At 40.1% G+C, this 16,925-nt stretch overlaps 1 protein-coding gene across 2 annotated transcripts in view; it reads left to right on the top strand.

Annotated features, from left to right (window-relative positions):
• PLA2G4A (phospholipase A2 group IVA) overlaps positions 1-16,925 on the top strand; it is a 171,005-nt gene that overhangs the window by 86,506 nt on the left and 67,574 nt on the right. For both annotated transcript variants that reach the window (XM_045983484.1, XM_045983485.1), the window contains 2 exons: positions 4,887-4,924; positions 10,041-10,182. In XM_045983484.1, the coding sequence (XP_045839440.1) occupies positions 4,887-4,924; positions 10,041-10,182 (180 nt within the window). The remainder of the gene's footprint in view (positions 1-4,886; positions 4,925-10,040; positions 10,183-16,925) is intronic.

Here is a 16,925-nt window from a genome sequence, read left to right as displayed (position 1 = left end):
TGCCATCAGATGGATACAGGTCAGAATTCAAACACAGGTCAAACAACAACTGGCTTTAAGAGAGAACATGTTTTCATTTGAGGATCCTAGCAGTGGAAACTTAAGTGAGTCTTTTTTGACACTTTCACAATTTACAACTTTTACAAATTATAGGGCATTTTAGAATGTTCTTGTCTCCTTGGGTCCTCTACCGGCCTGAAGTTCCACCAAGGACTAGAATACATTCAGCTTGATTATTATTGCATACCTATCCTGATACACAGTAGATGCTTGAGTCACTTTTGGATGAAAGGATAAATGAATGCACTTACGAGAAATACAGAAAATCTGGGAAGTACTCAGACAGGAATAATGAAAGTAAATTAAGTTTAAAAGGAGAAACTAGAGTCTGAGACATTCCCTTCTGGAGAAAAAGAGGTAGCATTTTGGCTTAGTAATATTGCTCTAGGAAATCTGGTTTAGAATTTCCAGTGTCTGTATAAGGGAAAGGGAGCTTAAATCAAGGAAACAGAGATGATCCTCAAATGCAGGGAGGAACCCTGCATGATAGAGGAGAACATGACTGTAGGAGAAATGGTGTATTTTTTAATCATTCAAATCTTTTAAGACCATTTGTGCATTTGTGATATTGGGGGAGAACAATTATACCGAATTCTTAGGTGAATGGATTAAGATGATTCCTGGTAGTAAATGAAAATATTATTTTATTAAGAAGTTGTGTATGTTAACTTGACAGTTAATCTGTGGTAATCATTTTGCAATATATAAAAATGTTAAATTATTGTATTATATACCTGAAACTAATATAATGTTAAATGTTAATTACATCTCAATGAAAAAAATAAACATCAAATATATTTTTAAAAGTGACTTTAGCAGTATCTCATTCAATTTTAAACTTGCAAAATTTACCTAGACGTGATCTGGTTTGTATTGGTGGAATTGTCAATTTCTGCTCTGCCCTTGAATTGCCTCTTGTGAGATCCACATCTGCTTCCTTCTTCACTGGATAGGGTTACAGCATATGGAAACATGATTTTCAGTAAAAGTGGCGCTTATTTTTTAAACATAATTTTATTTTACCTTGTATAGGTCAGGTATATACAGATAAAACAGAAAATATGCTGTTATTCTCTCAAAAGATGTAAATGATTATTAAATCTGCCTGGGGATCAGTTGCTGTTTTATTTTTCTGAGGGTGTGTGGGGAAGAGTACATAGACTCAGGAGGGATCAGAATTCAAAGTAATGTTTTTTTGAAAGTGAAGGTTGTAAATGCTGGAGTACATTAATAAGCAAAGACATAGCATATTTGAAGAGCTCTTTACTAATAGGACAGATTCTCAAGCTTCAAATCATTTGTGTGTGTCTTTTCATAATAATAATTTTTTAAGGATTTTATTTTATTTATTTGACAGACAGAGATCACAAGTATGTAGAGAGGCAGGCAGAGAGGGGTGGGGGGAAGCAGGCTCCCTACCTAGTAGAGAGCCCGACATGGGGCTCGATCCTAGGACCCTGGGATTATAATCTGAGCGGAAGGCAGAGCTTTAACCCACTGAGCCACCCAGGTGCCCTCATAATAATAATTTTAAACAACCTCTTAATGCCAGGCAGGCACTATGCTTGTTGCTTTAGCTTTATCATTTCAAAATGACCCTGGAAAGTTTGCAAATAAATTAGTGGGTTAGGTACTTTATTTTTTTTTAAGTTTTTTTTTTTTTATTTATTTGACAGACAGACATCACAAGTAGGCAGAGAGGTGAGGGGGTGTGGGGGTGGGAAGCAGGCTCCCTGCCTAGCAGAGAGCCTGACATGGGGCTCGATCCCAGGACCCTGGGATCATGACCTGAGCAGAAGGCAAAGGCTTTAACCCACTGAGCTACCCAGGTGCACCGGTTAGGTACTTTAAATAATTATTTTTAAGGGACGCCTGGGTGGGTTAAGCCTCTGCCTTGGGCTCAGGTCATGATCTCGGGGTCCTGGGATCCAGTCCAACATTGGGCGCTCTGCTCTCCAGAGAGTCTGCTTCTCCTTCTCCCCCATGTGTTCTCTCTCTTGCTCTCTCTCTCTCAAATAAATAAATAAAATCTTTTAAAAAGTAAATTATTTTAAAATCCAAAATGGCTTCTTAATATAGTTTCTCTCCTCTAGATCCTTACCTCTCCCCATCTCCCTACCCCCCAGGTGAACATCTCCCATTGTAAGCATCTAAAATTGCTTTCCTCTGTGGAATTCAAAGATGAGATTGTTGTTTTCCACAAGAACGTACACTGAGTACAGTCTGCTTCTTACTTTTATAATTCCTAGAAGAGGTGGAGCTCTTCTCATTTGTCTGGTTTCTAGCTAGGCATTACTGGGTTGGGGAGAGCCAAGAAACTCAGTCACCTTTCCTTCAGATTGCTTTGAGACTGCAAGCAGTGTGGAAGACCGTGCTGTGGTGGGTGGGAAGGAATTTACAAGACTTGTTTCATGCTTCACAGGAAGTACATGTTTCTGTGGCTACCGCATCTGAATGACATGTTTCAGGTTAAAAGGTGTGGCGAGATTGTAAATGTCAGTTTTCATAGCGTGTCTGAGCATAGCACATCAGGTGGGAGAGTTTAAAATTTCCTTCCAGATCGTGGGTGATCCACCTGGGCAACATGTGGAAATGAGGATCCCATCCGTGTGACAAGTCCCACCACAATGCATTCTGTTATTACTCTGCATGGCGGGAAAATCCTGTGTCTTCCCTTCTCTCCTCCTGCCTTCATTTAGGAAGTCTTACCTGTCAGTCAAGGATTAGGGATGTCTTATCCAAGAAGCACTGTGGGCGTTTACAGAAGGGACATTCTGTGGCAAAGACAAATATGACTATGTACATAGCACAGCTGATTTTCCTTTTATTTATTAAGTTGTTGGGACAAGTAAGCATTAGATACAACCAGGCACTGATTATCTTAACATCTGAATTGCTTAGGGACCTGCCTGTTGGGGAGCCATCTTTTTTCTCAAATCTGTCATCACGAGGCACATTGGACTAGGAAGCCCATTCCAGCTTCGAATCTTTCCATTTGTTAGAAAACTTGACAAAGAGTCGTAATGTTATTCTTTGAGTTTCCATTCTCCTGTGGTGTTTTTGCCCTCTGGTGATGAAAACAGTATATCTGGTCTCATTTTAATACCAGCTTTCATATGTTTTTTGGGGGGAAAAAAAAAACCAGACCATGTTTTACCCACATCTTGTGTTTCTCACTAAATATCCAAAGCAGCCTCATTCACTATAAGGTTTTCTAAGCTCTCTTTGGGAAAGACTCCATTTGAAATTTAGAAATAGGGTACCCACACGATGTGCTGGGATGTTCTGAGCAGGGCTATCATTGGTAGAACAGATAGCAGTTACATTAATTTAGAAGCCAGTCAACTTTTTTTACTTATAAACTGAACTCTGATTCATCTGGGCATGTGTAATTCCATTTGTACTGAGATCCTTGATTGTTTTGTTAACTTCAAAGTAATGTGATATGCTGCCTTGATGAATAAAGGTCATAGGATTTCAGAGGAACTGCTGTGTGTGTTAGACCAACCCATGATTGTATATTTAGAAGCGATGAAATGTTTCTTGATAAGGAAGGACCACCTTGTGCTATCCCTCACACACACGTGCATAGTAAATTCAATAGGTATGTATCGATTATGTGTTGAATACCGAACGCTGTGCAGTGAGCTAGTAATAGAGATCTATATAAGATAAAGCTCACAGTCTAGTGGGAGAGGCAAATTCTTGTACAGATGAGTTCAGTACCTTTTTCTTACTCATAAAATGCAGTCCTGAGAGTTAGCCATGAACTTATTTTAACCTTTTGGAAAGCTCCTTCTAGCTTGTTTTTTTCCATCCTCTGAAACCAAAGAGAAAACAAAGCCAATAATCTATAGCATTTTGCATTGCTTCCAAAACAGCCTCTTCATCTTTTAAGAGGCATATCCGAGTTCTGTTCTATCCGAAGATATTGGGCAGGTTCACTCTAACTATATTCTAGGGTAACTGGTATAATTAAAAAAAAAAAAAAAAGCACCATTTTACAGTTACACAGCAACTGGCAAAACATTTTCTCATTTGGTTCTCCTAACAGTCTAAAATTACATTATTCATAAATGGTGGCAGGGGGTAGTACAGAGAAGGTCTTTCCATACAACAGATGTGTAGTCTTTGGAAAGACACCTTTTAATACCTCTTCTTCTCTGTAGATATTAATCACTCTCTTTTCCATGAAGGCACAATTGGCCCATTGGCAGGACGGAGTCCTCTGATAAATTTGGTTGGCTCAGTGTTGAAAAAATGAAAACCTGAGCCCCTCCAATTCAGAGAGCCCTGCCAGCTCAAACATCTGCAGAAACATCTGTAGATGTTTCCTGAGCTGACCACAGTTGGCTGGCCCCTGGTCCTGCTGCCATCTTGGATAGGTGCTCTGTCTCCAGTTTATTCCCCACACTTGTCACAAATGCACCTGTGTACATTTTCACCCAGGCTTTCTTGGCCCAGGGATAGTTCCTGAGTAATAGGCACATCTTCAGAGGCAATTTTTAGGTTTCATGCATACTGTTTATAGAACTCAACTACTTCATTTTAGTGGAAGAAGAAAACAATGGTGTAGAGGCAATTCTTACATTCACTAAAATGACTAATTAAATAGACTATCATGAAGAATAACAAAATATATATATGTGTGTATATATATACATACACCCATAATTGAGGGTTTTCGTGATGCTGTATTATTTCTATTTTTAGGATTCTTTTAGGTTAAAAATAATCTGGCACTCAAAAATTGTTTTGACCTTTTGTGCATTATATGTAACACACATCCATTTTATGGCCTAATCTGATTAATACATCTGTTCTAGGTCACTGAAATGTTTCTGGAAATGTCTCTAGAAGTTTGGTGAGTACATTTATTTCATTGGGTGGAAAATATTGTGAGTGATCCACTGACTTATTTTAATTTTTAAAGGGTAAACTTTTAAAATATGAAATAATTCTGACACTTGTATAAAAAATGTATTAGACTTTTCTTTAGCTCTTCCCTGTTAGCTACTGCATTAAAAAAATAATAATAAATGTAATATCTTTGCTTAATTTTCCTGTAGTTTGGGCTTTAAATAATAGAGTTTAGAGCTTGTAAGGTCAATAGTAAGAGCTTTAAGAGAGTTCTCCCTGAGGTTCATTTCCCACAGAAATGAACAAATACGGTTATTTAAGTCTCTTTTTCATTGTTGTTTCAGATAGATATTCAAAAACATGAAAGTAAACAGAAACAGGAAACTATAAAAAAGAAAAAATGAAAATTGAGACTGTTTTTGTACATGGAGATCAGCAGGACTGCAAGTAGTAAAGTTCCATGAAGCATGTTGCTCTTTCAAAGTTGTCTCCAAAAACATGTTGGGAAATTATTTATTTATTTCCAAATGGTGCATCTTAGAGGAGTCAGGCCTGCCTGGAGAATAGCCAGATCTAACGCCGAGTTCACTACATCCCACCTCCCTCAAACTCTCTGTGTCTCCTTGAACTTCCCTGTGAAAGTGGGTTTTACTGAAGTAACTAGTACACCACATTTATCTATAATGTTCTCCTGTTGTGTGATTTGCCAAATGAATGAGGATGGATACATTAACATTGGGTTAGGTATTTCTTTCTCTTACTTTGCTTCTGTAGCATGTTGATTGAGCTTAGTAAATTACTACATAAATTACCACTGTCCCTGAAGATATGTCAGGAAGTATCAAAGGGCAGTCCGAGTAACTGAGTTGTGTTACTCGGCATTGTGTTGATTCTTGCTTCAAAGTAGTATATTTTATAGCATGAGATTAGAAAAATTTTTATTATTTGACAAGAAAGTCATGTTATTTGTCTTAATGGGAAATGGTCTTCAGTGCTGTAATTAGGCCTATAGCATGTAAAAGAAATTCACTTTAACAAATCATAATTATCAAAAAATGTAGGAAAAACTCAGCTAAATAAGATACATTGTCCAGAAGCAACTTATTTTACATTTATAATGACCTTTAATCAAACTCTATTTTCATATGTTCATTTGTTTTGTCTGTCTTTTGTTCTTTAAAGAAAAAGTCAACTTTCCATGGAATATTCCATTAGATATAAAGTAAAATCAAAAAAGAAAATTAGAGCTGGGGCGCCTGGGTGGCTCAGTGGGTTAAAGCCTCTGCCTTTCGCTCAGGTCATGATCCCAGGGTCCTGGGATCGAGCCCCGCATCATTGGCAGGGAGCCTGCTTCCTCCTCTCTCTCTCTCTTCCTGCCTCTCTCCCTACTTGTGATCTCTATCTGTCAAATAAATAAATAAAATCTTAAAAAAAAAAAAAAAGGAAAGAAAATTAGAGTTAAAGATAATACATGAGGGGCTCCTGGGTGGCTCAGTCAGTTTAGCATCTGCCTTTGGCTCAGGTCTTGATCACAGGGTCCTAGGATTGAGTCCTGCATCAAGCTCCCTGCTTGGCTGGGAGCCTGCTTTTCCCTCTCTCTGCTACTCCCCGTACTTGTGCTCTCTCACTCTCTGTCAAAAAAATAAAATCTTTGAAAAAAAAAAAAAGATAATACATGAAAGAGGAAATAAATGAACCAAACTTCTCTTACTTTATTTATAAAATTACTCAATATTTTGAATTTTCTTTTACAGTTTATACTGATATCTTCTAAACATCTATATTTATTGCTCTGTTCATAGATTTAAAAAAAAAAATCATACTCTTGGGCACCTGGGTGGCTCAGTGGGTTAAGACTCAGCCTTCAGCTCAAGTCATGATCTCAGGGTCCTGGGATCTTGCCCTGCATCGGGCTCTCTGCTCGGCAGGGAGCCTGCTTCCTCTCTCTGCCTGCCTCTCTGCCTACTTGTGATCTCTCTCCCTCTGTTAAATAAATAAATGAAATATTTTTTTAAAAATTAAAAAAAATTAAACTCCTTGTGCCTAATGTAAGATAGTGAACAGCATTGTATATTATAAGGAACCTGAGTTCCAGAATGAGAAGTCCTAGTTTTAAACCTGCCTCTTGCTAATTATGTGAACAACTGAAAGATTTTTAATCACTTTTTTATTCATTCGTAAAATAAGAACGTGCATTATAAGCATATTGTGATGATTTAATGAGACGTCCTTTAGAAAAAGCACGTCTTGTCGTAGATAAATATGATATGGAAAAGTTTTCCACATGTGCACCACATGTTCATAGTAAAACTGTTTGTAATAGTTTAGAGAAATTAGAAGTAACCCCAATGTTCATAGGTAAATAAATTATATTCTAATCGTGGAAATACTCCATAATAGTAAAAATGTTTGAATTATTTCTATTTATATATCTATTTATGTGAATCTCAAAAACAAAATATTTCTTGGAGAAGAAATTACAGAATACATACAGTTGATCCCATTCATTAAAAAAAAACCCAAAAAACTGTTAAATGACTCTGTAACTTAGAGATATAAATATATACTGTAAAATTATAAATTAATACCTTGGAATACTAAAGAGCAAGTCTAAGGTAGTGGTTACTCTTAGGAGCAGAAAAGGAAACAATTGAGATGAGTTCACAGAGATAACTGTGTAGGTGAGATTTTTATTAAAATGGTATTTTAATAAAATACCCAACCTAATATAATAAAAAATAACAGAGAATTTATCCTAAGGCTTAACTTAAAAACACTCATTCACTCTGATCTCCTTCCTCCTTTTGCCTAAGCCTCATAATAGTCAAATTTAATAACTGTGTCAAGTTGGCAGAGAGGCAGGCGGGGGTGGGGAGGGGGAAGCGGGCTCCTTGTGGAGCAGACAGCCCAATGCAGGGCTCGATCCCAGGACCCTGAGATCACATCCTGAGCTGAAGGCAGAGGCCCAACCCACTGAGCCACCCAGGAGCCCCTACAGTTACTTTTCTTAAAATAGTTGTCCAAAAATAGAATTGCTCAAAGGGAATACACATTTTAATTATTTTTGGTGCTCATAACTGAACAACTTTAAAAAGTATTTTGCAAATTTTTATTCCCAAAATGAATATACGACAACAGTGTTACTTTGCCTTTCCCAGGTACTGGAAAATAGATACTTCAAATGTTTCTTAAAAATTATTAATAATAGCAATATTTTAAAAATTTGCTAGTGAAACTAAATATTCTTCTGTTCTTTATTTTTAATCATATATGCTCTTTTTTTAATTATCCATATTTGTCCTTTGGGAAGTAGCAATTAAAATATTTTCAGGGGTGCCTGGGTAGCTCAGAGGGTTAAGCCTCTGCCTTCGACTCAGGTCATGGTCTCAGGGTCCTGGGATCGAGCCCCGCATAGGGCTCTCTGCTCAGCGGGGAGCCTGCTTCCCCCTCTCTCTCTCTCCTGCCTCTCTGCCTACTTGTGATCTCTCTCTCTGTGTCAAATAAATAAATAAAATCTTTAAAAAAATAAATAAAATAAAATATTTGCAGTGGGGGCACCTGGGTGGCTCAGTGGGTTGAGCCGCTGCCTTCGGCTCAGGTCATGATCTCAGGGTCCTGGGATCGAGTCCCGCATGGGGCTCTCTGCTCAGCGGGGAGCCTGCTTCCCTCTCTCTCTCTCTCTCTCTGCCTGCCTCTCTGCCTGCCTCTCTGCCTACTTCTGATCTCTCTCTGTCAAATAAATAAATAAAATCTTTAAAAAAAAAATATTTGCAGTGGTCAAATATCATTAGAGTATATAGCCCAGAGGCTACTGAGTGTCTTCTTTTGGTCTATACACCAAAAGAAGACAGAAATACACTGGAAGAAATACATTGGAAGAAACACACTGAATTAGGGGTGCTTGGGGGACTCAATGGGTTAAGCATCTGCCTTCAGCTCAAGTCATGATCCCAGGGTTCCTGGATCGAGCCCCATGTCAGGCTCCCTACTCAGCAAGGAGCCTAATTCTTCCTCTGCCTCTCTCCCTGTTTGTGCTTTCTCTGTTTCTCTCAGGTAAATAAATAAATAAAATCTTAAAAAAAAAAAAAAGAAATACACTGAATTAACAGAAATGATGCTTAATTCATTCTAAAGGGAAGGACTCGCTTTTATAAATAGTAAGGAGATAATATTTGATTAGGAAACTTCTTGCTTTGTACATTTGGATTTCTTCACATCACAACATAGATTTCTAGGTTTTTTGTTCTTTTTTTTTTTTTCTTAATTTCAGTAGCTGGTTTTAGAATTCAGTATTGGACCTCATTTGTGAGGCATCGTTGCATTGTGGAAAATACATCACGTATTTGTTCTGTGATCCTAACCTTTCAGAGCCTCATTGTTTTTGATCTGTGATATGGAGCTATAAAAATAACATATTGTATAATAACGTGTAAGATTTACTCCCATTATTTCAACAGTGATACATACCTACATATCTAGTGTGGTTTCTGACATAGTACAGGTATCTGAGAAGTTGCTGCTGCCATTATTAGAAAGGAAGGGTGTACAAAGTAGGAATCCCCAAATCCTCCAGCTGTTGGCTTATTTGTGGTTGTCTAAAGTCCTACCATTAGAAGTTTCTTTTTTGGTCACAGGGGGACATCTCTGAGACAAGGCAGTTCATTAAAGATGGCATTTCTACAGATGTGCTCCTCAGAACACAGACTCCTGGGAATGGTAGTGTTACATCATGGAGAAGTGGGGGATGGAGGGCCAGGGGAAGGCTTTCCTCATCACGTCAATATTGGAAATACTGTGCCAAACAGATCTAAACAGGTTTATTCTCTGAAGCACTTCCCGAGGTCTTGGCTATGATAAGATGAATTTATCAGGGGCTGTTTCTTTGCTTGTTTTTTAAAAAACATCTCCTATTCTTATTTTCTGGAAACAGGCCTTGGGACCTGCAGCTTTAAGCCAGCCATCATTTTATACTCTTGTTTCATGTCCCTTTCTAGGAAATGGCTTGAGGGGAGCAATGAGCATACATCAGTGAAGGTGCTGGGAACTGGGTGCTGGGAACTGGGTGATTCGTAACAAGACTGCTGGGGACATTGGCTCATGACTTTCTCTTTCATATACAGTTCATCCCCAGACCTCCGATTCAGTATGGCTCTGTGCGATCAGGAGAAAACTTTCAGACAACAGAGAAAAGAAAACATAAAGGCGAACATGAAGAAACTCCTGGGTCCAGAGAATAGTGAAGGTTTATATTCTACACGCGATGTGAGTTGGAAATGTTTCAAATGTTACTGCAATTTAATCGTCAATGCCTCCCAAACCGTACCCAAATATAGAAATATTGAGATTGATTGAGCGTTGTATCTTCAGCTTTTTAAGATAAGGTGTTTCGTAAATAAAAATTCACAAGTGCTGCCCATATTTAGTAATGTTGATCAGATATAGTTTTAAAAAGATGATGCATAGGCATACTTATGCACAAACAAGATGTTTATTAGTAAGAAAAGTTTAGCCTCAGATGTAAAAGGATCATTGAAATTTACTTTATTTTTATTGTTTTGTAATTGAAGTATAGTTGACATACAAGGTTACGTTAGTTCACCAAGTATAGCTGTTTCGTGTTACCATACAATACGGTTACAGTACCCCTGACCATTTGATACTCCTCCTACTGTACCTTTCATTTCTGTGATTTATTCATTCCATAGCTGGAAGCCTAGACTTCCCACCCCCTTCACCCCTTTTGCCCTTCCCTCGAACCACCCCCCCATGGGATCATTGAATGAACTTCTTCTTTTTTTAAAGATTTTATTTGAGAGAGAGAGAGAGAGAGCATGAGCAGGGAGAGGAACAGGCAGAGGGAGAAGCAGACTCACTGCTGAGCAAGGAGCCCAATGCCGGACTTGATCCCAGGAGCCTGGGATCATGACCTGAGGCAGACACAGATGGCTTAACTGCCTGAGCCACCCAGGGGTCCCTGTAACTGTTTCTCTGGTATTTATTTTCTTAGAAAGGTTCCTATGTCACATAAAACTTACCTTAAATAAATCTGTATGCTTTTTTCCTGTTAATTCTTCTTGTCAGTTTAATTTTCAGACCCAGCCAGAGACTTTAAGAGGGTCGAGGAAAACCTTTCCCTCCCCTATAATGGCAGGTCCTCCTGGAATTGAAGACTGTTAGGCCTGAAGGAAGGAAGGGGTTTGTTAGAAAAAGGAAAAAAGCAAGAAATGGATACCTCTGTTAATTCCTGGCCATCAGTTTCAGCTGCCAGATGCTCTTTTGCAATCTGTCCCCGCCCACGCCTCCCTTTCTTGCCGGAGGATTGCCCTATTCCCTAAATTATGCTATCCTTTGCTGCTTCCCTCTTGAATTCCGTGGAGGAAACAGCTCCTTCTCTTCCAAATGAAGACCAACAGCAGACACAGATTGCCAGCCCCGGCCAGGAGCCCCAGTATAGCAACTGTCTCAATTGTCCAGTCCTCCAAAGACCACTCCCCGCCTCCCGACTTGTCTGCCTCTACCTCTTTATGAATTTTTGCTGTAGAAATATCAACTCCGACAGGAAGGGGAGAAGAGGAACAACCACAAAATCTGCCTGGAATGGATCTTCCCTCCTGCTGGCTCTCCACTTCTCTCCTTGTGTTCCCGGACTTCTCCACGTTTCCGACGCTTTATCGTCCTCTTTCTTCACATTCTCAGGCTTCTGACCTCAGGATTCTACTGCAGCTGCTTCACCAGTCCCCATACTAATGAGTGCAAAAGATCCCGCCCTGTCTCCCCGGACCCTGTTGGAGCAAATGGCCGTGTCTCCTCATCTTGTGAAACATTCTCTGCCGTTCACCGACTGCCTCCTCTTCCCGTTTTCATCCTGCCTCTTCGGGGCCCTGGAGCAGATCCTCCCCTGTGCATTCTTTAAATAGAAGTGTTCTTTGCCTTAGACCCTCTGTCTCCTCACTCCGAATTCTTCTTAAGAATTTTCTCTCCTGGAACACCTGGGTGGCTCAATCTGTTAAACTTCTGCTTTTGACTCCGCTCATGATCCCAGGGTCCTGGGATCGAGTCCTACATCAGGCTCCTTGCTCATCGGGGAGTCTGCTTCTCCCTATCCCTCTGCTGCTCCCCCTGCTTGTGCTCTCTCTCTCACTCTCTGTTAAATAAATCAATAAAATCTTTTTCTTTTTTTTTTTTTAAGAATTTTCTCTCTCTTCCATGATGTCACCCAGCACCTGTGTCCGAAGAACTCACCATGTAGATCGTGGACTTAAAACCTCCCTTCTGAGGTTCAGAGCTGAGCATTTATGCACCTGCTTCATTTCTTAACTGGTATCCCTCCCATCTAAAGGGAACTAAAGGGGAACACAACACCTCTGTTTTCTGTAGTTCCGCCTCTGCCTGTCCTCTCTCTCCCCATCTTTTGTTTGCTCCCAAACCAGAGCTGAAAATCCTTCCACCATTCTCAGGATTGGCCTCCCAGCATCTCTCCAACTCCCGTTTTTTCCGGTTCATACCGCACTCCTTCGCTGGGTGCTGTCTCTTAGCTCCATGTCTCCTCAGAACCCTTCGCCAGCTGGTGCCTTTCTAGACACTGTTCCTTCTCCCTGTAGCGTGCTTCCTCTGTACCTGCCCTCTCCCCACCCCACCTACTTTTCAGGTCGCTAGCACCTTCCTAAGCAGTAAATATGTAGCTTCTTCTGAGACTGTCCCCCACACCACTCCACCCCCACCATGTCCCTTAGGTCTTGGTTATATTCTCTGTGGCACAAATATGCACATTATCTTCTCAGCATTGACGACACTCAGACTTAAAACATACTTGTACAGATACTCATTTAGTGTCTGTTTTCTCCCGTGGAATATAAGCTTTATGAAGACCAGGACGGTGTCTGTGTTATTGACGTTCACATTCCCAGCACCTGGCCTGGCTCCTAGCACATGGTGGACGCTCAGTAAATCTTGTGTTGTGCGGGTCAGGGGACAGATTCGGGCAGTGGCTTGGCGCTGCACCCAGGGGATGCCTTAGCTAGGGAGAGGGATCAGGGACTTAGAACTGAGGAACACAGTGTCGGGTTGTTAGGGAGGAGACGCAGGATGAGGAGGTTTGGATGAAAAGATCCCAGGTGGAACTGTTCTGTGAGAAATGTATGTGGGACACATTGATCCAGATGTCCTGTTGGCCTTTGCCCTTAGGTTTTCCTTTTGCAAAAGGAAAGTTGCTGCTGCAACCCCGCCCCCCCTTGTTCTGTGGAAAAAAGGAGTCTTTCTGGGAAGATGAAACTTGGCCTAATATTCATACAAATTGGCTTTTCTGCAATGGGTAGAGAATGAAGTAATTATGTTTCTGTCTGGAATATTCTTCAAAAAAATTAAATTCATATTTTTGGAAGTCATTCTTAGAATTCAAACTTTTACTATAGTTGTTTTCTTTTGGTCTAGAGTTTTTTCTCTTGTCCAAAATAATTACTTTAGATGTATTCAGAACCACCCATTCCCACAATACATGTGATAGCTTCCTGTTTTTATGTTACTTCTCAGTCAGGGATCTCCTAAGCTCCCAATTCCCTTGCTCTCTGATGAGACTTCACTTTCTAGTCAATTCTGGCTAATTGTCCTTACAGTATGAGGGACAGGCTGTCATGGCAGTTTGACGAAAAAAGAACAGTCCTACTTAATTCTCAGTGCAGAGACTCTGCTTGTGCTGTTCCCAGTGTTCAGTAAACAGACAGCATCCACCTTGGGACTTCAGTGTCAAATTAAAATGTTGAATAAATTTGGGCAGTATAAACCTGGACACATTCGTTCCCTTCTATGTTTCACTTGTAAAATGGAGACTGTGTCTCTTACTAGGTAAAAGGATAAGTACTAGCTTATAAGCTTCCAGCACAATCTGTAAGGGTACATTGTAGTTGCTCAATAAAATAGTGATTGTACTACATGAGTGTTTCTGTTCTGCATAACGCCCAAGGGCAATCATTGTCCAATTTAATAAAATCTTAGCTTTTCTGTCTGATACAATGAATTAGTCAAATAGTTAAGGTGCTTCATAACCCAAGAATTTATTCTTTGAAGTACTAAGACTTTTAAAAAATGTATTCTTGGGACACCTGGGTGGTTCAGTCGGTTAAGGATCTACTTTTGGCTCAGGTCGTGATTCCAGGGTCCAGGGACCGAGTCCCACATCAGGCCCCTTGCTCAGTGGGGAGCCTGCTTCTCCCTCTTCCTTTGCCTCTCCCTGCCACCTGCTCGTGCTTTCTCTCTCACTCTCTCTCTCAAATAAATAAATAAAATCTTCTAAAAACATTTTTTTTATCATTGAGGATATATATTTTTTTTAATTTATCGATTTGAATCATTTGAAGAGAAGTCTTTCCAAACTATGTTACTCCTTGTCCAGACTGAACTGATCTGCGTGTTCTCGTGTCTGTTTCATTTGCAATCAACTGCCATTTCTCCATACTTTATGTGTTTCCTTGAAGTAATTTCTTCAAACCACTCCTTTCTTTTTCAGCTTTAATTGTTGTGGAATTCAAATCTGATAAGCAAGCTTGTTGTTAGAACAGTGTCTCTGATTAGTGTAATTTCTCTATGAATAGAAGCCTGGAATCTTTTATGAGTAAGATCTGTAAGACTGTGTACATGGGGATTTTTGGCATAGTTGGATTGTTCAGAGGCCATTCTTATAAATTTTCTTGTCTGAAAATAGCTTTTGGTCAGATGAAGTTTCCAGATTACAGTTTTAGGCGAAGGGAAATGCTAATCTATCATTTTTGTTCCCTAGTAACTGACCGGAACAAAGCCAGGCTGGTTGGGGGACTAAAATCTGGAAGTGGAGTAATGGGGAAGCAAGAGAAGGGAATTCTGCTTAAAGCCTTCATCCGAGAATATAAGAGAAGCATGTTTCAAGGCAGAATATATGAAATAACGTCAGTTTAAACAGATAGATGCCTTTGGGTGAAGTATAAAGTAGACCTTAAATAATGTACTTTATGAGTGCTAATCTGTACTTGTTTGTTATATAAATTAAGTGAAAGACTAGAGAAGAGAGTCCGTCCGGTGACAGAGGAGGAGGCAAAGCACAACAGTTCCTGAAGGAGGTGACAGAAGTCGGGCTTGAGTGGTCCATGAGAATGTGGGCTCCTTGTGTATGTTGTTTCCGTCTTCCAGAATATTCTCCCTCTTGCTTCTTACCTTCGTTGGCATGACAGAACTTTATACTATCAATTATTTCTTTTTAAGATTTTATTTATTTGACAGAGAGAGAGAGGAGGAGCAGGGGGAGGGCCAGAAGGAGAGGGAGAAGCGCCCTCCGCTCCCCCAATGCTGAGCAGGGAGCCTGATGCGGGGCTCAATCCCAGGACTCGGGGATCATGATGGGAGCCAAAGGCAGACACTTAACCAACTGACCCACCCAGGCGCCCATTACTATCAATACTTATTCCCCTCTTAGATTGCAAATATTGCAGGGCAGACAGTGTAGAATTCCCAATAGCGGAGGACAGGGAGGTGTGCTGAATGGGTGTGGGCTTCCAATGGTCAAGTTTCAGGACTCACCAGGTGGACTTCAAGGTTTTCTCATCTGAGGTAGTGGTAGGATGTGAAGAGCCAAGGAGTAAGAGAGCTGGCGTTGGTCTACAAAGTAGACGTCCAGGAGGCCCAGACTCCACTCAGTAGGGCTGTCCACTGTAAAACATGTGACTGCTGGAGACCACAGAGCTCCCGGGAAACAGGCTCAGGGGTCGGGGGAGGCATGCAGGAACACACGTGTCCGAGCAGGGAGGGAGGCGGCGGTTGGGGACAGGCACTGGATTTGCTGCAAGTTTACATTTGTTTCCTAAAGCAAACGGGCATTAGGTGAGGGATCTTACTGGGTTGAAAGGGCAGGGGACCAGATGAAAACTAAATGCTACTAACAATAATGCATTTTAATTTCATGTAAACTCACTTTTTAAATTTTTCTTGTGAAATTATGGCTGTGCTGGAAAAAACTGTAAACAAATTGAAATGAGATAATATATACTACTTTTTATTCATTTTGTGAAGCAAACCAAGTCAGTGTGTACAAAGGTGTTGCTTATGTACCTGATCAGAAATGGACCAGACAGCACCTTGAGAGGGCTGGTCTGGGCACAGGATGGTGGGGAGGCAAACCCCACTGCGGGGATTACCATTTGCCCAGTCCGGGCAGCCATGACTGTTCCTTGAGTATTGCCGATACTGTGGAGAGGCACGGGCAGATCATACTCCGTAATTGTCATCTTTGCTTCTATCTTCTAATCCAAAAAAATAATAATCATAAATAATGATAATAATTATGAGTAAAAACCTAGGATGCACAAACAAGCAGTCTAAAGCCTAAATGGTTTTAATATTGAGGTAATCACTGTGATGTGCTTATTTAATCTTCTAAAAAAAAGGAATCGGTGCTCCTTATTTGGTTCTCCTTTATACTTATAGGGTTGGCTCTCTCATTTTCAATACAGTTTCTCTGACCCCTTTTATAAGTTGGTGGGGAATAATCAGTTGAAGGTTGCAAAACACTTTAGGTGTTTTGACTCGTGCTTTGGGGAGCTGGGGGCTGACAGTTGGTTGGCACTTTGGAAAATTGACTTTCAGTAAAAACAGAGGAAAAAAGTGTTCTGATTTGACATTTGTACCATATTTTTCTCCAAACTGGCAAAAAGAGAGATGATTCGGGGCAAATTAAAGGGCATTGAAATCAATTTCAATAATGTGGAGTTTATGGCATCTTCATTCTTTATTTGCCTGATTTTATCCACAAAAAGATAAAAAGGAATAATTTGTAAGTGATACTGCTAACAAAACCCAAACTCAAACACGTAACAGTTCAAATGACTATAACCATCTATTACGATACTAGCGAGGAACTGGCGTAGGAAATTCTAATACTTAACTTTTTTCACTTGTAGTCCTCCCTCCTACCAGTCGGGAAAATGATAAACTCTCTTAGAAATTAAAAAATACGTTTAATCAACTGGACTAAGTGCTTTAAA

Source organism: Meles meles, chromosome 17 (assembly GCF_922984935.1).
Source record: "Meles meles chromosome 17, mMelMel3.1 paternal haplotype, whole genome shotgun sequence".
NCBI classification, from domain to species: Eukaryota; Metazoa; Chordata; class Mammalia; order Carnivora; family Mustelidae; genus Meles; species Meles meles.
Note: the sequence above shows the minus strand (reverse complement) of the source record. Positions and strands in the feature narration are given on the sequence as shown.